General features: G+C 44.2%; 1 protein-coding gene across 2 annotated transcripts in view; it reads right to left on the bottom strand.

Moving 5' to 3' along the window:
- Nucleotides 1-4495: 4495 nt before the first annotated feature.
- The window catches only part of MAP1B (microtubule associated protein 1B), a 93961-nt gene continuing 77971 nt past the window's right edge, over nt 4496-20485 (bottom strand). For both annotated transcript variants that reach the window (XM_082373183.1, XM_082373184.1), the window contains 3 exons: nt 13227-19743; nt 10121-10359; nt 4496-8986 (listed from right to left, as the gene is read on the bottom strand). In XM_082373183.1, the coding sequence (XP_082229309.1) occupies nt 8831-8986; nt 10121-10359; nt 13227-19743 (6912 nt within the window). In that variant the 3' untranslated portion in view covers nt 4496-8830. The remainder of the gene's footprint in view (nt 8987-10120; nt 10360-13226; nt 19744-20485) is intronic.

The raw sequence follows: 20485 nt of genomic DNA, 5'->3' as shown, positions 1-20485 counted from the left end.
GAGGTGATACCTCATTGTAGTTTTGATTTGCATTTCTATAATAATTAGCAATGTTGAACATCTTTTCATGTGCTTCTTGGCCATCTGTATGTCTTTTTTAGGGAAATGTCTATTTAGATCTTCTGCCCATTTTTTGATTGGGTTGTTTGTTTTTTTGTTATTGAATTGTGTGAGCTGTTTGTATATTTTGGAAATTAATCCCTTGTCAGTCGCATCATTTGCAAATAGTTTTTCCCAGTCCATAGGCTGTCTGTGATTTATATGATTTGCTACCTGGGGGTATGTAGCTGGAACCAGGAGTCTTGAGTTCCACAATGAAGCTGCTTCCTCCCCTGCGTCAGCGGAACCCGACACCATTGCAACCCAGTCGCGTGGCTGAGGAAGGGATGAAGTTTTGGCTTTAGTGAATCATAAAAGCAGAAAAATGTGGTGTGACTGCATTTTCATTAACGATTGTTAATAACCTTCAGAGCTGAACTCTTCAAACTGAAAACGATAAATTTTTAAATCTTACTTTAGAAAATGGGGAAAGGAGTACTTTTTAACAAACATAGTTATGTCAGGAAAGTTGCCTTTTATTCTAAATAACAACTTATTCACTTGAAAATAACCTTTTCTTTCCTCATTGATTTGGCCTTTTCACTGACATTGCATGTTGCCATGAGGATGTTATTACCTGTATGGTAACAAGGAAGTCCAAACAAAGGATGGTGGCAACGCCCCTGAGAGTGTGGCAGTTACCACCAGGATCTTTGTTTAAAACAAAACAGTGAGTGACACTTAGGTTTTGTGTTTATTATACATGAATGTGATGATTCCAGATCTGAGCTGGACATGTTCAGAAAATGGTTTGTTCTTTAAAAAGAAGTGTCTGAAAATAAATTCCATTATGGGCTTTAAATGCTAGATCAAGGACTTTGGGGAAGGTTTATAAAGGATTTATAAAAGGGACATTATATCCTCTGATATACCCAGTGGTAAGAGAATTTGCTTGCCCTTTTGGTTTCCATGATGCTTCATCTCTGCAGAGTTCAACATATTAATTCTTAAAATGCCGAGGTTAATATGCCTAAGATGGTATCTGGAATAGACTCGGCAAGAATGCCCGCTAAGTTTCCTCCAGTGACAGTCTGCTTGGCCACTGTTGGGTGTCAGCGTTTTCCCGGCTCTGGTTCACAAACAATCATGTACCCATCTTGATTACACAAATTATATTTAACAACTGCTCTTTGTGAATGCCCATTCCTACGTAATTTAATCCTAATTAAATAAATCCTCTCTAATCCTTACAGCAACCCTTCAGGGCAGGGATTATTACCCTCATTTTGCAGAGGAGAAAACTGAGACTTATATGAATTGCCTAGGGCCACACAATTAATAAGTGGCAAGGACAATGCTTGAACCCATGCTTGTCTGATTCCAAAGCCCCTTTCAAACAACTACCCCCTATAATCACTGTGCTAATCTGGGACTAAGTACATTCATTCATTCGTTCAATCATTCAACAAATATTTATTGAACATCTAGTGTGTGTCAGGAATGGTTAAAATAGTCACTGAGGATACAGAAGGGAACAAAGTAGACTAAGATCCCTTCCCTCGTGGTGTTTCTAGTCTATGGAAGGAGACACATAAGTATATAACATGTCACGTGGTGATACGTGATACAGAGACAAAGCAAGGAAGAGGGAAAGAGAGTTCTGGTTAAGTGGTGGAGGTTGCAGCGTAACACAGGGTGGTGAGGGAAGGCCTTCCTGAGTAGATGACATTTGAAAAAAGACCCACGCGGATGAGGCTGAGGATCATAGAGTCACCTGGGGAAAAGCGTGGTAGACAAAGACACCAGTGCTGAGGCCCTGGAGGGAAGTGTGCCTAGAGTGTGTAAGGAAGGCCCGTGTGGCTGGAGCGGACTGTGCAAGGTGCAGAGCAGTGGGATTTGAGGCCAGGGAGATGAGGGGTAAAGGAAAGGACAGGTGGTGAAGGCCGCCAGCCCATTAGTAAGGACGTTGGCTTTTGCTCTGAGATGAGAACCCATTTGAAGGTTTTGAGCACCAGATGGCATGGTGCAACCTAACATTTTTAGAGTATTACTCTAGTCTAGCTGCTATGTGCAGATACTTGGAGGGCAAGGACAGGAAACAGGAGACCAGTTAGGGGGCTACTGCAGTTATCCAGGGGAGAAATGACTGGCCTGCACGACAGTAGTAACAGTGAACGTGAGGAGAAGGGGTTAGACTGGGTGTGTCTTGAAGGTGGAGCCAGCAGATCTGCTGACCGGCCAAGATTTTTGACCTGAGCAACTGGAATGATGTGTGTACCATTTACTGAGGTGGAAAAGCCTAAAAGGAGAAGCAGTCAGGGGAGACCAGGGATTTATTTGAGGACATGTTAAATTTGATTTGGGATGTTTTAAAGGTCCCTACTGCACATCCGAATGGAGCTTTTAATGGACAGCTGAATATATGAGTCTGGAGATCAGAGAAGAGGTACAGACTGGAGATACAAATTGTAAAAGTCATCAGTTGACACATAGCATTTAAATCCATGAGACTGCATTAAAGTAACATGCATTATTGGTTTGAGTCGGGGATAGTCGAAGCCATGAACTAGAACTGTGCCTACTTTTTAGGGCCGATTACCCCATGAACGTGGCCTCATAATGATGTTCCATCATCTGTGAAAACATTGCCAGTAACCCCCAGAGAATTAGCCAGAACTGCTCATATTAAAGGAATTGACTGTGACCAAAACTCAATCTGCCTGTATGGCTCCTGTGAATTTCTAAGACGTACAATATAAGATCAGAGAGGAAATGGTGGGATCCAGGATTATGCAAGAGACCCAAGAATTCATGAGTCAAGTGTGTGTTGGAAGGTCATTGTAGGGACACAGAGAAGCATCTAGAATGAGCAATACATTTATAAAGAGAAAGAAAATGTAGTCATAGTACCTTAACAGAACTTTGTTGATTTGCCTGCAAAATAGGAAAACAGAAACTGAAGAAAAGCTACCTTCAAAGTAGAAAAGGACCAGCTGGAAGGAGATGAACTCGTCGCCATCTCCGCCGTGCTCGGTCCGGAGGGAGTGGGATAGAAACACACGGAGGGGTTCAGGTATGGTCAACTGTGGGGCTTCCCTGGGGCTGAGGGGGTCCCCTGGGACACAGGACTTCCCATGCTGAAACCAGGGCAGTCCTGGCAAAGCAGGATGCTTGGTCACCCTGTGTTCAGGCCAGAAAGACTTCCTGGAACCGAGTAGTTTGGCAGTGGAATAGAAAACAACTTATTTAAATTTAATCTGACAGATGTAATCAAAATCTCTTGGTGATTATTTCCCACCCTGAGTTCTCACATGCTTAACCCTTTAATTTCTGGAGGGATTTCAGAATGCCTTCTGGTACACAGTGACTTCTAATGGGACCGGTCGACCAGCCCCATGGCTTGGAAGCACAGTGTAAGATTAAAAGGAGTGTTTGTGACAGAGGAACATCATTATGACTTCAGACAGACTGCAGTGGCCTTTTGAGGCCAAAGGACCATCTCTGAGGACAGACAAGACCAGGTACTGGAGGTCTGTTGATCACTCTGTGGGCACTTCTGTGGAGGGAATTGAGGCACACACACACCACACACACACACACACACACACACACAGTCTCAGTTTAGCCATCATTTCTGGTGCTTTTCCTATGGTCACCTTCACTCATCCTTGGATTTTGGGAGTCCCAGTCACCGCGTTCAGTTAGGGCAGGACTTAGGTTTTGCTCACCTTTAAACCCCCATGGTCTTACCCACTGCTGGGTATAGAGTGGGTACAATAATCATTGAATGATTGAGGAGAATTCCTCCTTTTTTTATTATTTATCATCACTTTTCCTAAAAATCTTTTAGTTCCTAGGTGTGAATCCAATCCACAGCATATTATGTTATATAGAGCTTACTCTGTAACTGAGCAAGAAACAAAAAAAGGAGATAACATATTGGATATATTGACTGAGTGTGATGGCTTTGTAGAGCCCCAGAAAGTCAGCCCTAGGAGGGATCATCCAGTTTGACCATCTTGTCAAATCCTCTCATTTTACAGGTAAGGAAAGGAGTTCCGGACGGATTAAGTGACTGAGGTCACACAGCCAGGTGTGGCAGAGCTAAGATTAAAACCTGGTTTTTGGTTTATATTGTGATTTAGTAGGAAACCCTCCCATTATCCTCCTTCAGATACACTGCTCTGTTGACTTTTTCTTTTTAAGCAATAATTTTAACTCTTTCTCTGATCTTCCGGTTTCTGTCCTTAAACCCCAAGGTCCTCTAGGGCTTGGCTACAAAAACAGTTGTAGAAATAGTAGCAGGGCCCTCTCAGCGGTTTACCAAAAGCCAGGGAGCCCACTCTGAAAAGAACACAATCAATCACCCCTTGTGAATGAACCCACCCACACACGCCTCAGCCCCCAACGCACCCAACTCAGTAACACACAACAAAAGCACAGCACACACACCAACTTTTGCCACTTTTGTATTTTATTGTGGAACTGAGGTGTTTTTTTTTTTTCTTTTACATCAAATATCCTCAATGGAAGAGGGGATATTGCACACAAATATCATAAAAGCACTACATATTACTTTCACTGGAAACTAATTTTCTACATTAGATATGACTGGATAGGATAGAAGTGATGCAGGATTATAAGACATAATACCATACACAGCTGCAGACTGACACAAACACCATTCAGAACAAGAGAGAGGAGTGGGAGGTGCTTCTCAGCCAGGCTCAAGACCATGTCCTTCCAGGGTGGAAGAAGGGCTGCATGCAGCTCCGTAAGCCTGACTCAGTGCCGCAGGGGCGTTCTGAAAAGGGCAGCCCCGGTCTTGAAGCCCCATCTCGATGGCTCCTTTTTTGGGGAGCTCCAAATGAGTGCAGAGAAGCTATTTATTTCTTCCCTTCCTTTTCAGTTGTTGATGCTGCCTTTTAAATTAATAAAGTCACAGATTATTTTTTCGTAGTAAATAGTTTTAATACCAGGTGAATAACCTAATTGCTTTCAAAGAAATGCTCATCCCCTAGGCTGCTTTTGGTGTGTTGTTCAGTTGGTTAAAAGATAAAAGCTTACAGTTCCTTTCAGATGGAAACAGGGTCTTTTCTTCTAAATCTGAAGCGCAAAAAAAAAGTTATTAATCTAACTCACAATGTCATTACTGAGCAAGAACCTCCTGTGACAGGTGACTAAAGAGGCAAGAAAAGCAATTTCAGAATTGTAGAGCAGCTCCTGAGAGCTGAAATTTGGTAACAGGGAAAATGGGAAGTGGTAAAATTTCCATTAGCAAATGATTAAATCTTATTAAATGAGTACTGGAAAGCTCCTAAACTGTGTAAGCTATTGGAGACACTTAAAACATTCATATACACTGGGGAAACCATTCACTATGATATGTAAGGTTAAGAAAAAAAAAAACATTTTTTTTTTTTTGGAACACCATGGAAAATGGCATTTAAGGGTTGGGAAGGGGGGGAGGGTCAGTCACTGTATCCAGCCCCACCACAAGACTGAGAAAGCATGCACAGGGATTGGGTTTTGAGAAAGGGGATAGAATTAGTTAAAATTGAAAATGGAGGATCATCTCTAACGTTTAGTCTCTGTAGAATTTTAAGAATACTACCAAAAAGTTCATGATCATGAGTGCTATCTCGATGGAATCCCATCATTTAAACAGAGTGTAAATTCCTTTCACTCAAATATTCAATCTATACAATTGGATTAAGTAATCAGTATGAATAAAGCTCCTAGAAGTCTGTGTCAATCTTTAGCTCTCACCATGAATGTACATGGTACATTGTGATGGCTGTTACTAAACTAATTGTGTATTTATGAAACTAGCAAAATTAGGTTAGTCACACAGGTAGGAAAGGTGTCTGGAAGGACAGGAGCAACCTGTAATGTAAATATTGCTGTTCCTGTTATATTCAGGCTCTGTGGTCATCACTGAGAACAATGGATGGAGAAAGGTACTGATCTGTTTCATAGGAAAAAGAGCCAGCTGACCAGTGACAGCTTTTGTATATTTTTTCCATTAAATTCCATAGCAAAAAAGAAAAGAAAAAAAAAAAAAAAAAAGGAGTGGGATAGAATGGTTATAATTGAAGACTGGCTATAATTTTCCTAAAATGTTTGGTTTTTTTCTTAAAGCAAAATAATGTACATGTTAAATAAATTTAATTTGGGAAATTGGAAAATAATTCCATCTTCTATCAAAGAAAAATCAACCAGAGGTCTGGATTTGGCAAGAAGGCTGGAAATCTGTTTCTCTTCCAATGCATCATGTGAACCAACTTAACAACTAATTATTGAATAATCATCTTGAGTATCTTAGGTTGTCTCTTAAAATACCTTTTAAGTAGGTGAGTTTATACTCACTGAAATCCTTTTTTGTCACAATGTGTTTTCCATCGTGTGCTCATTTTTTTGTACCCTAAATCAATGCGTTGTTCTTAAGGACTTCAAAGAAATAGGGTAATAAATAAAAGCTGCATTTCTAGAGAAGCCTAAAAAAAATAGAATATTAATTTTTAAAAAAAATTAAACATTTGAAAAATGTAATTCACAGCATTAAGTAGACTGCATTAGGTCCTCGGTGAAGGGACCTGGAAGAAGCATTGTTTAAACCCTCATAGTAGTTAGCAGTGCAAAACACACACTTATCAGACAAAAATAAACTAAAATGTTAATTCTGAAATAAATAACTAACATAGAAAATAAAACGAGGTGATTGTTGACTACTCCGTAGATCTTAGAGTCTGCAGGAGACGCAACTCGACAGAGCCCAGCACAGCTGTCACTGAAAAGTTTGCCACATCTGAACACTGGGTGCGCTGATCTGCAACTTGAAACTTAATGTCAGTTTTAATCATGATCTGGCTTCCCAGGTTCATAGTTCAATGATGACAATGATGGAAATGATCTCTGAACTCTACGTGATGAACCGTAGGAGTTGGGAATTCATTTGTTTTCAACGTATTTTTCTTTTTTTGTTTTTTTTTCCAAAAAAGAAAATCCCAAAGCAAATTTTTGCTAGGGTTCTTTGAACTTGTCTTGGCTCTTTTACCTCATGGTTGAAGATCTTGAAAGAAGTACGTAGGATACCACTGGGTGATGTACTCGTAAAGGCCTGGAAAAGTAGCCATTCTCCCCCACTCTAAGATAGCGCATACTCAGATTTTTGTTATGGGACTCAAGGGGTGGGAGGTATCACTATTCCTGGTAGTGATGGGCTTTTAATAAATATTATTACTGCAATATCAGACTTCAATCTCACCAGAACTTCAAAAAACATTATTCATTTTTTTTGTCTTACGAAACACTTTAAAAAAAAAAGAAAGACTGTCACTTGAAAATTTTCTTTGCATTTTCCTGTAAATGAAAACATTTGTTAAAAAGTTCATCTATGAAAAGTTCTCACATATCTAAAAAAAAAAAAAAATTCTTCTGTACACTTGTTCCCATAATTATGCTGAAATTAATGGAAAATTAAAAAAAAAAAAAAAGCCAATGTAAGACGAGGGAAGCTAAATACTGTACACTTGCTGAGAACCTCTTCCACCTTTAAGATTCACTGTTTTCCCAGTTCTGATCATAGAAGCCGTTTCAATCTTGAACTTGCAGTAGTAAAGAAGCTATGAAAGGCTCAACTTGCTTGGCTGAGGGGCCTGAGGTGGTATTCAACACACAATGCTCAGCATCAGACTGTTGCACCGATCAGGTAAGCTCCTAGTACCCCTCCCACGCGCACACACATGCTCCTTTAACTGGAGTGTCTATAATCCTACACGGATGTTTTATAAACTCGCTGTGTCACATTAAAAAATAAGTGCATCAAGTATCTTTGTACATTCAAGTCACTTCCTAAGGCAAATTGTCTACCGTATGTACTCCCAACTGCTTTGGTATTTGCTTGTTTATCGGGGTGGACTTGGGTGTCTCCGCATGCAGGTTAACTGACTCAGAGTGGACTAACTGGGTGCACAGATGCTGGGAGCATGCCTTAGATCAATCTACTCGTGTGTTTGAAGAGTCTGAGAGTTCTGAATGGGGTTCAAACCACTTGCATGTCCAGTCTACACTCACTACATTTTGTCAGTGTGCAGCCTTCAAACTGAAGGAGCTTAATTAAGGCGTGAAAAATCTCACATGCCCTCATTACAAGTTTTGTTCTTTTCTGTTTTCTTCCAGCCAACTTGTTTTAGGAAACTAAGACCCTTTTTGATGACTCAGACTGACACAAGTTACAAACTTTGCCTATGCAGACTACAGAATAGACAGAAAATGCAGACCTAACTAATGGTTATTTTCTCTTCTCTGCCCCACCCTGCTCTCTCTTTCTCTCTGGTATCTCACCAGCATTCTCTACCATTACATCTCCTCCTCTTGCATTCTTTTTTTCTTTCTCATTTTCTCCCTCTCTCTCTCTCTGTTCTGCGTTCCCTCTCTTTTGTGCGTGCGCGCTCTCTCTCTCTTTCTCTCTCTAAGACAGATGCGTCTACCTAGCAGAAATCAGTTGGGTTTGCTAGTGCATGGTTTCCAAATGTTCAGCAGAGATGAACTGGGGTAGGTAATTTTGCAGTAACTTGAACCCTAGTGTGGGAAGACTGCTACTTCCCTTAGCAATCAGCAAAAACTGAGAAATATTAGTGACTTGTATCACCATGACACAGTATAGCATTTGGCAGGTAACAGTTCAGCGACTTATTTAGGTGAATTGACTTTTGTTAGAAAAGGTGGTTTCAAACTGAAGAATTTCTGGAAACAAAGTTCAAACCCTGTGGTGTGGCTGGCCTGGTTGTTACAGTTCGATCTTACATGCAGGGAAGGATTCGTCTTGCATAACCACGGTACTGCTGCTTGCTAAAACCATGATGTTGAGGTCCTGCTGCTTCTCATGGGTCTCCTGATACCATTCCCTCATCACTTCTGAGTCATGAGTTGGGATCAGGGTCACCTGCAGGGAGAGAGAAAACAGCTGCTGAAGAGCAGAACCGGAAATCGGATGGAAAAAAAACAGAACAACAGCGAGGTATTAATTAGACCATTAGAAAAAGAAGGGCAAAGAGAAAAATCTTCTATTGTCCTTAGGAAATTCAAAGAACTTTTCAACTTAACGTTTTCTAGGAACCAGAATAAAGCTGCCAAAAAATCAGTTTTTCTGGGGGAGCTGAAGACTGGAACCAAAAGCAGGTCATGACTAGCTAATCAGTTTATCAATGAGTCGTCGGTTTTTCAGTTCTTTAGTGTTAAGAAAAGTGCTTCAGTTAAGGTGGAATTTCTTGTATTTCCTTTAACATAACTGATCCTAAGAACAAACGTTTGTATCTTTAATTTGTGTGTGTGTGCTTAGGGGCAAAGGAGTTGGGTGGGTAGGCGGGTACTGGCTTGAACAGTAAAAATTCCACCTCGTATTCAGTAAGAGGCCACTGGGTGTTTCTCATTAGATTTCATATGATGAAATAACCAGCATTTCTATTTAATGTTATGCAAGCACAGTTTACTAAATGACTGTACAAAACCATAAGGAAAACTTAGATAAGCAAAAACCACAGCTGAAATAGTATTAAGAGTGGTTCGTGCCTAGTTATGATGTTTGGGAGTTGGGAGTATCCTGCTGGGGACCATTTTCAGCACTGCTCCTCCTGCAGAATCTCACTGGACAGCTGATTTTCTAAATGGCCATATTCCAAGCTTTGGTCTACTTGTGAAGCACAAAGGAGTAAAAGGCAAGTCCTTATCCGCATCACATGGAAATATAACCACTTGGTTACATCGGTTAATATTCTTGGTATATTAGGGTGAAGGGCAAGTAATCTTGGTCCCATTTTGCAGATTAATGTATTATGCTTTAGGGTGGTAAAGTGGCTTTCCTCCAAGTCCCTCGTGGCTGGTGGTAACAAGAATACTTTTAGACCGCCTTCTGTGTGTTAAGTCCACTTTGTCCTCAGGATAGTTTATGTGTGGCAGACCCCCCGGGGTACCTCACGTGGATCCACAGTCATAATGGTGCCTCATTAAACATGATCCCTTGCCTCTGCCTCTGGACACAGCTCCATGTGCAGTGCGGACACTGTCCTGGAGCTCTTACCTGCATGTTGCTGCCCCACTGGGCCTTCCCTTCCAACAAGGCGTCCAGGACAGCCCGGCTGGGCTCCTCAGCAGCGGGGTCATTCCCACTCACCACGTAGTAGGACGACCTCACTCTCTTGAAAAATTCAACATCGACGTTCTTACTGTTGCTGTGGTTGGGAATATAGCACAGGTCCAAGTACACAGGGGGGCCTGGAGGCACAGCTGAGGGCTTGGATGTCTTGGTGTTTCCTGGCCCTTCAGTAAATGAACAAAAATACAGAGAAAGCCAGGGTCACAGGAATGCGAAGAGACCCGTCTGTCCAGTACACCTTCCCTACTCCTTCCCGAGAAGGTCCTCTAGCCCGTGGGGAGGGGGTACTGGGCATTCCCCTCTCTCACAGAGGGCATTTAACACTGGCAGTTTGAGAAACTATCACCTGGTTGTTTACCATCTCAGCAGGAGAAATGAAGAATGGAATGTTTCCCTTTGTGGACAACCCATTAGGAAGAAGAGTTCAGGCCTTCCTCAAAGCTGGAACTAGGTAGTAACACTCCTCCTGACAGAGGTACTCATGTGCATTTTAATTTGAAAAGTGGTCTAAGAAACAGATTTTAAAGGACAAAAGAAAATATCTGCATTTGGTAAAACACAGTTAAGCAATCTTTGTAATCCAGTTAAGATCTCATTTGAAAGCAATTTTGCCCACAGCTGAATATTATACCCTCACATTCGACCTAGCCAGTGGTCAGATCTTAATTAACACCATATGATTTCCAAGACCCTCAGCACCTCAACCTCATTCATAAACTGATGAAACACTGTATTCTCTCCTTAGGACAGTACTCTAAAATGTGAGACGTCTCCTTAGACAAGATCGGATACCAAACTTTGGCAAGAGGAAGGGTCAGAAAGACTAGGCTTTCTCTAGCCAATCAGGACATACCAGGCTGAGGTCAGGGGCATGTGGCAGCCAAAATTCCCAGTCTAAATCAGAAAGCCTGAGCAAAGGAAAGATTCAGACTAACCCCAAAGTTTCTGGGCACCTTGTTTGGTGAGCTGGCTTTCTGATTTGTTCTAATTAGAAGGTTTAAACTTTTTGAAACATTAATACAACTAGCATTCTAAGGCAGTGATTCTTTCCCTGGCCACATGATTAGAATCACTTAGCATGCTTAATACCAGGCCCCATGCCCCAGAGTCTGGCTTAATTGGGCTGGGGTAGGGCCTGGGTACCACCATTTTTTAAAAGCACCCCAGCTGATGCTAATGTGTATCTGGTATCTGGTTTGAGACCACTGCTGTAAAGCCATTTAAAATACTAGCTGGATCCTATATATTTAATCCTCTTGCCTTTCTCCATGGGATGTATAGAGGCTGTCATCCCAGAGTCGAAACCAGCAGTGAATTCCATCAATGGTCTAGTTTTATTTTCAGGGGGGTAGGGAAGTGGTGAGAATCAGGCAAACTGGTATTTGGATAAACCGACTCATTTTATGAATAGATTAGCCAGCCTTTATAATGAACCTAAGCTAAAAGCCCTCAACATATCCATGTGTAAGTCTCCCAGAGAATTCTGACTTGTAACAGAAGTTTGTGAGTTACATTTCTTCTAATATTTAAAAATGTCTGCGGTTTCCCCTTGCACGCTAAATCACTCCCATCAACACCAAAGGAACATGGCTCGTAGAAGCCCAAACCGAGGGAACTGCCAGAAGTCGACCCAGGTTTGTTTTAAAATTAATTAATAGTGCAATTTTTAAAAAGTTTAAAGTTTAAAAAAAATATCACTTGTGCGGGCTAGAGTGTATGTTCAGCAAGTTTGGTAGCAGATTTCAGTTGGATTTTATCTGTTTGGATGGATTTCATGTTTTCTCCTAAGTGCAGGTCAAGTTGTCAAGTCCTTTAGATCAAGGAGTTAATTATCTGGTGGTTTTCTATTAAGTCTAAGCATGAACAAATTCAGTTTGTTTTCTACGTGCAAGTAAAAAGAGGAAACCTGATAAGACCTGAGTCTTGAAATTGATGCTCCATGTTTCTTAAAAGTAAAAATTTGTACCTGTAACTAATACTTCCTAAAATGTACTGAATTTGAGAGTCCCAAAGGTTCATCTCTCAGATTTTCCATAATAAATCAAGGAAGTGTTGCTTAAATTACTGTTTGCTTTACACGTTTGAGTCAATTTATGTTACTTTGTGAACTGTGATCTAAAATCCCCAAATAACTGTGTAAAGCAAATAAAATATATGAATTCAAATCCCTGTAATTGGTTTGAAGCAACAAAATGAAGCTGGGCCATCAGAGACCTGTTGCATCAAAAACCCAGGTCATTGCTGAGACCTTGATAAGTCTAAGAATCTGAAGTCAGGGATATCTGCTCTTGCCAAGTGGAATTTCAATCTGAAATAGAATGCTGAGTCTCTGTTAGTGAGGCCTTGTGGTCAGAATGGGATAAGTAGAGCCTTGGATGCTTTTCTCTCTATTTGTACTGGGTACCCAGTGGTCAACTGAATTTGCTGGTTGATCAAACAAAGCATTGCCTTTAATGGGGATGCATCTCCAGCCTGGTAATTTTTTTCTATTTAAAAACTGTATAATTTTTAATTTTTAAAATGTTGTAACTTTATTTTAAATGTTTTTTTATTTTTAAAAAATGGAACCTAAATCTTGGACCTATGCTGCTTATTCCAGGCTTGGCTTGGAACTCTGGTTCTCCCTAGGCCTTTGAGAGCTCCTGGCCTGTGTCACCTCAGCTTGATTCTGGGGCCGGCGTGGCCGAAGCCAATGCCAACAGAATCTTCCCAAGGAGCATGGAACACACATCCTTGGTTCTGAAGATTCAGAACAAGGCTGCGGTTGCTGTGTTGCAAAAGGGAGCAAACCCAGGGGTCGCATCTGGGAAATCAGAGCTGCCCTGGGCCATAAGCTGAGCTATCCCCAGGCCTACAGGCTACACTGGGCTGAGATCTATACCTTTTGGCAGACGAAAACAGTGAAGGGAAGGGAGAGCACCAAGTCGTGTTCTCTCACCTCCCCAGTACAAAGTCGGATGGAAATGCAGAGGCTGCAGTGAAAAGTAGAATTGTCGTGTCCTGCACCAGGATGCCAGCACCTTCCACCTACCTGCAGTCGCCGTCTTTACCGATTTGGATGTGGAGGTGTTCGCGGCATTCTTGGTCTCCTTGTCTTTCTCTTCTCCACGTGCGGCTTTGACCTCAGGAGTGGTGGTGGTTTTTGTTGCTTTTTCCACAGATTCCTTCTTCTTAGGAGAAGCCACTCGGGACACCTTATCTGAGGATTCCTTCAAGGCCCCTGGCTTGGGTGAAGCTGCGGAGGGCTTGGACTTCCCATCACCCTTCTTGACAGGTGAGGATGACTTGGTCTTTGTACCTGGCTTTTTGGTTTTGGTCTTCTCCTTCAGGTCCTTCTTCAGAGCTTTGCCCAGGTTCTGCTCGATGGCCAAGGCCTCCGGGTCCATCATGGACACATCAGGGTGGCGTGGAGAAGGGCTGCGGTCCTGCATGGGGGCCGGAGGTGGATCCATGTGTTTGTACGTGACGGTCTTGTCTGTGGGGATGGTTTCTGATTCATCTTCCGAGTCGATGTTCGCATCAGCTGTGATGGAGGGGCACTCTTCTGTCTCCGGGGGGACATCAGAGTCCGTCTGGGACGGGGCTGACTCGCTGACTGAGGTGGGAGGGGTTTCATCACATTGTCGGCCCTGGGGCTTTCCTCCAGGAGGTGGTGGGGCTCCCCCTGATTGGGTGAGGGGCTTCTCCGATTCTTCCGTTGGCTCTTCACTGGCAAACCACTCGAGAGGATTGGGATTAATGAAGGAGGGTGAAAGCTCCGTCTTGGGATGCTTGTATTCACAGGAGGACACAAGGCATAAGTCAACATCCTGGCGAGCCTCGGAGGGGGACTTCTTTTCAGCAGTGTAGCACTGGTCTGGAGTCTCATAGGCATATGTAGACGCCTCGGGGGTTCTAGCGCTTTTATCGGGGGTCTCGTAACAGTATGCGGAGGTAACAGGGGTTCGTGTAGTTGTTGTCGATGTCTCATAGGAGTAACTTTCAGACCCAGGGAAGCTGGCAGTTTTCTCAGTGGTCTCATAAGAGTAGCTGGAATCCCCAAGTGTGTGGCCACCCTCTTCAGAGTCATCATAGCCATTGCTGATGTCATCCAGGAGCCTTTGAGACCGCTCAGTCTTTTCGTAGCTGTAAGCACTCACTTCAGGGGTCCTTATCGTCTTCTCACTTAACTCGTATGCGTACCCAGACTCTTCGGGGCTCCGCGTGGGCTTTTCAGTAATTTCATAGGCATAGCCGGCATCTTCGGGAGTCTTGGTGGTTTTCTCAATGGTCTCATAGGAGTAGCCTCTGTCACATGGGGATTTGATGGTGCCCTCTGTTTTCTCATAGTAATAGCCACTCACATCTGGGGTCCGGGTAGTTTTCTCATAAGCCTCATAGTCGTAACCTTCTTCATCTGGGGACCTGGTTGTCTTCTCAGGCTTCTGATAGGCATAGCTGAAGTCTCCAGGTGTCTTCCCTCCACTGTCCTTCTCCAGGCTGGATGTGGTCAAATCTCTCGTCAAGGCTAGATGGTGTGGCATCGTATCAAATAACATGGAGGCACGGAAGCCATACGGCTCTGCAGATGCTGCACCCATTGGTGGGGGAGAGGCAGTGTGGCAAGGTGCTGTGCTCTCTTTGACTGCAGAGGTAGAGTCTGAAAAACTAGGGGAATACAAAGGAGAGGACTCTCTCGGGGTGAGTGGAGAGATATCAGATTTTGGTGAGAGCTTCTCGCCTTCCAGACTTTGCACTTTTTCAGTGGTGAGCGAGGCATATAAGGATATATCCCTGGGAGGAACAACATCGGATAGAGTATCTTCTTGGAGAGGAGAAGCGATCTGAGAAGGGGTATGTGCAGAGGAGGTGGATGGGGAGGCCTCCACCTGAGAGACTGAGATGAGCTCAGAAAGATCATTATCTTGGGTGTAGGACGGCTCCTCCGTTGGTGGGATCTTGTGTGATAAACTCGAGTCCTGCATGTCAGAAGGACTGTAGTCCACCTCAGTTGGCCCATTTTCAGTGATGTGAAGCATACTTGCACCCACTGTAGGGTGATCTGGAGACTGACGACTGAAGTCCATAGCAAGGGAGTGCTCAGGGGATTCCTGGCCAAATTCAATTGACATCGAGGATTGTTCAGATCTGTGATCTTGAACTGGTGTCCTAGACTTGGCTGTTTTAGGGGAGAAGTCTGGTGGAGAAATTGACATTGGTCTTGGGCTTTCTTCCTTAGATGGAGACATTTCTGTTTCCTGGAAAGTGGTAGGCGTTTGCACGACAGACACTGAAAGGGAGTCGTCTACTTCAGTGGAATGTGGGGAACCAACCTCAGCATGCAGCGAGGGAGACGCGTCATCTGTTGTTGGCTCTGGAAATGAGCTCGTAGCCACAGAAGCTGTGGAGACCGAGGCCACACCCTCCATGTGAGAGTATGTGTCTTCTGCCACACCCTCATCAACAGGGGTAGCTGACTTGTCTGAGACAGTGCCTTCAGAAATGGACATCTTAGTGTCTTCTTTAAAAGATCCAAACTGACTGACATCTATTTGTGTAGGAGAAACATCTCCTCCTAACTTCCTTTCATCTAAAGCCAGTCCTGCTTGAGAACTCATGGCTTCAACATCATCAGTTTTCTTTTCTTGACCAAAGTCTTCCTTTATCGGTATAAAGTCTGTGCTTTTCCCTTCCTGTTTGTCTTGGAAAACACCAGTGGAAGTCATGTCAGAAACTGGACTTATTTGGTCTGGAAAGCCTTCTTTTCCATTCTTTCCTTCAAAGGGGCTTTCGGTACATCTATCAAGAGCCTTGTCATCCGCACTTGGAAAACTTTCATATGCAGACTCAGATCCAATTAGGGGAGGGCTCCGTAAAGGAGACAAAACTTTTTCAATAGGAGACTCCGAGTCAGGCACAGGTTCATCCATGGGGCTTATGGAAGCCCTTTCACTCTCATCTTTGGCATCACTGAATTCAAAGCTCACTGGCACTGCCGCTGGCTTTTCAATGACCTCTGTGGGAAGGTGACTAGATTTCTCGTCAGTGGGAGATTGGTAGTACGGTGTGTGGCCAGCACTGCCAGTCACAGACTGAGATGGAGACACCACTTCCAGGGTCTTATCCTCAGGACTGGCACAGTGTTCTTCCACTACTTCTTGGGTCACCTCCAGAGATGCTGGGACTACTTCTGCCTCTGCTGAGACTTTAATCTCACTGGGTGTCAGAGAAAAGTTCACGCTACGTTCACCCAGCGGGGTCTTTTCTATGGGTGATGGTGGAGATGGACTCAGGGACGGGCTCTTGGGTGGGCTAAGTTTTTCATCTGAAACTGCTGAGACGGTGTCTTTGATCTCCAGCATGGCACCGGCTCTCACGTCTTTCTCTTCAGAGCAGTAGGCATCACGTAGAGCAGATCTGCTGAACCTGTCTTCCTCCATGGACGAGGGTGGTGAGATGGTGGAGGCTGAAGCACTGTAATCCTTCCCATCAGTGGCATCTGTTTTTGACCCTTCAGAAAGTCCGTTGAGTGATGTCACAGCAGGTTTGGAGTATTCCTGAGGATACAGTGAAGACTCGTATTTGGTGATGTTTACAAATTCTTGAGATGGGGACTCGGTCTCTTCATTGTTGGTCTCGTCACTCATCACATCTCGAGGAGTAGACATCTCGTCCATGGGGGTGGGCTCGCTGGATATCTCAATGGTAGACTGGGTGTAGCCGGAGGTGGCAGTGAATTCTTCAGGCTGGTCTTCCCGATTCTCCTCGTCGGAGGCAGTGGCCTCACTCTCCGAGCCTCCGGGTAAAGTCTCATCGTGAATTGAAGATGCAGGTTCTTGGACAGGAGACTGGGCTCCCGCTAGCTTGGCGGGCGTGGTAAGGAATCCATACTGGTCCTCGGCACCGCTAGCCTCCGCAGCCTTGTCAACCACGGCCATCACGTAATCTTCAGCTTCAGCCTTTTCGGGCTCATAGTCTTCCTCTCTGGCATCCTCGGCTCTGTCCTCCTCGTCGCCCTCCTCCTCAGATTGTTCAGCTTCTCCCTTCTCCAGTGCCTCGTCCATGTCTTCCTCTGCTCGGTCATCACCACTGGCCACCGACTCCCTCTTCTCCTTGATGTACCCGTCAGCCTCAGCCTTCACACTCTCCTCCTCCTCCGCCAGGCTGTGCTTGGAGGTGCTCACACGCACGGTCTCCTCTCCGTCCTCTTCTGGCTCCTCGGCCTCCTCGGTTTCCGCCTTCTCTTCATAGTCTCCAGTCTCGGAGGACTCCTCAAAACCCGCTCCTTCGTCTTCAAATTTTTCAGTGTCCTCCACGCCCTGCTTCTCGACGGGCTCCAGCTCCTCGGGGGTTTGCTCACACTCACCCTCCCCTTCAGTGGTGGTGATGCCCTCATCGGGGGACTCGGCGGGACCTCTGGTGACTTCTGTCTCTTTCTGGATGACATAGGCTTCGACGGGCTCGGTTTCCTTCAGTTTCTCTTCATCTTCGATCAGCTCCAGCTGAGGCTTGATGTCTTTTGCTAAGTCGACCTCTTCAGCCTTCAGCTCTTCAAAGTCCTTGGTCAGATCCTCGGGGGATGACATAAGGGACCTCTCGGCTTCGAGTTCTTTGGCGGGGCCAGTGGTCGCTATTCCAGCTGCTGCCGCCACAGCCGCTGCAGTGGCCATGGTGCCGGCGGCCGCGGCCACAGCCTCTGCGGCCTTGCCTTCCTTCTTAACGACTTTAATTTTCCCCTTCTCCTTCAGCTGCCCAGCAGCAACAGAATCTTTCTTGACAGTCTCTTCCTTCTTGGGTACTTTTGGTTTTAATGCAGCCGGTTTTTTTGCTTCAGATACGGGAGTAGGTGATTTCTTTGTGTCTTTAGGAAGTTTCTTAATTTCTTTTTTGGGTTCCTTTTCCTCCTTTTTTATTTCCTTCTTTTCCTCCTTCTTAACTTCCTTCTTGGCTTCCTTCAGTGGGGTTTCTTTCTTAACCTCTTTTTTGACTTCTTTTTTCTCTTCTTTCTTGATTTCTTTTTTGACTTCCTTTTTCACCTCTTCCTTTTTTGGTTTTTCCTCCTTCTTGACAGGTGTTTTGTCCTCCTTTTTAGCCACTTCTTTCTTTGGCTTTTCCTTTTCCTTCTCCTCTTTCTTTTCTTCGGGTTTTGCCTTTGTTTCCTTTTTCACAGTCTTCTCCTTGGTGACTTTGGGTTTGATGTCTGTGCCTTGCTTTTCAGGCCCCTCGGCTTTGGCCGGAGGCAGCTCTTCTTTGCTGGGCACCTCCTTTTCTGTCACTGGAGGTTTGGTTTCTGCTTTTACTGGTTTGTCTTTTTTCACCGTTACCTTGTCTTTGCTTTCAACTTTGGGTGCCTTTTCCACGTGATTAGCTTTTGTGACTTCAGGGGTTTCTTCTTTCGACTCCTTTCGCACGGATTTGCTGGGGAGTGGTTTTGCAGCTGGCTTCAGGCTCTCCCGGCTGTCGGCCCTCTGCTTCAGTTTTACTTGTTTCACAGCAGGGGTGGCCACCTGGCCAGTTAGATCCTTCTGGGTGGCCAGCGGCTGTTTCAGGAAGTCCAAATGTTTGAGCTTTTCCAGTCCTTCCAGGATATTGTATTGGGTGCTGTTGCCAGGAAATAAGACTCGGATGATTTTCTCTGCAGGGTTTGCAGGATGCCACACGATCAAAGATGAGACTGAAGTTAAGTAGGAAATTGGGATGTCTATCTCTTGACCGTTAGGCAGGATTAGTTCAGCCTTGTCTTTGCTGGTGCCAGTCCACTGCTGCATAAAATACTGCATTTCCTTGCTGCTCTTGACTGGGTTAAGCACATACATCTCTAGTTTACCAACTCCCATTTTTTGGAAAAGAATGACAGGATCAATGGTATTGCCTACACTTCTGAACAGAGGTTCTGGCTTCATGGACAATTTGTTTAGGTACTGGAGAGTGAAGCAAGCTTCTTCTATGCTTCTCTTCATCTTGATGTTTGGCTCTGGGTTTTTCAGATTTTCAGGTACATTGAGAAATACAACTCCTAAGTCGGGGGAGATGAGGTTTTTCATCCAGTCACTATTTGTGGTGGAGCCCTGGGACTGTTCTTCCTCGAGCTCTGCGATTTTCCGCTGGAGCACGCTGTTTATTCCAGGCAAATTGTCATCCCCAATGTGGGTGAGCAGGATGGAGTCCACTCGGTCCAAGTGTCGGATGAGCTTCCAGAAGCAGGATTTTCTTTCTGATCCTCCGTTGATGAGCATATTGAATCCATTCACTGCAAACAAGGCAGAATCACCCCTCCCTCCTGGAAAAATGTAACAGCAGGGCTTGGAGAGCTTCAGAAATCCACCTGATGTGGGAGGTTCTAGGATATCAAAGGGAGATGGGACTTCCACGGATTCAGAGAGATACTCGGTAAACTCGGAAAGTCCTTCCATTTCTGGCAATATAGAAGCGGAGTTGAGTTTAATATTGATGAAGTCTTGGAGATTATGTCTGTCAAGATTGGAGTTTTTCCAGTCCCCTTCTTCGGGACAGAAAAGGGTTAAGCTGGCTTTGTTGGCGGGATGGGTGGTACTCAGTAACTCCCCAATCTGGGATTTAAAAAATCATAAGAAACAAAGAAAGAAGAAGTTTAAGTGACTGTCATCACCGATCCATCCTCTCCATCTGTTACTAGTTATGACAGGATCACTGGACGCACACAGGGCAAATGTCAGAGATGTTGGTTGGTAAATATTTCCATACTGGTAAGTGAACAGCCTCTGTCCTGACCACTCCTACCATTCCCTTCTCCCTCAACTCCCTACTCTGCTACCCCCGCCCCAAGCACCTCCCCCTCAGACCTCGCCACCATCTGTTCTTGCCCAGCAGGGAATTTTCAGAACGCTGCTCCACTTCTAAGACTAGTGACCATCTGGATGATCAGTGCCTGTGTGGTTATGAAATACTCTGGGTACAACCCCTGGGTACTTGCCATGCAAAAATGCCCTTTAAAAAGTAACAAACTATCACAGGGGATGGCTCGGTGAGTCATTTCACCACTGATATAAAATGTTTTCTTTTATTCCACTGGGCTGGGCAAAAAGGACTGATGACACATTAAATGAATTTTGATATAGTGCACATGGTGTCAATTTTTAGAATTTGGTAGGTAGAGAAGAAAAAAGTTTGGTGGTTTTTTTTTTGCATCTTGGAGACAGGAAGTTATAGACTGCACATTACTACAAAAAATTACTGGTTCTGGCATCAGTTCACACTATGTAAAGCATGAGTAGTTCATCCAGCAGATTCTCTGCAAATACAGACACTCTGAAACCAAGATGGTCAGAGCAG

This window comes from Balaenoptera borealis, assembly GCF_965194805.1.
Source record: "Balaenoptera borealis genome assembly, chromosome: 2".
NCBI lineage: Eukaryota > Metazoa > Chordata > Mammalia > Artiodactyla > Balaenopteridae > Balaenoptera > Balaenoptera borealis.
The sequence above is the reverse complement of the archived record's forward strand: the minus strand, read 5'-3'. Positions and strand labels throughout refer to the sequence as shown.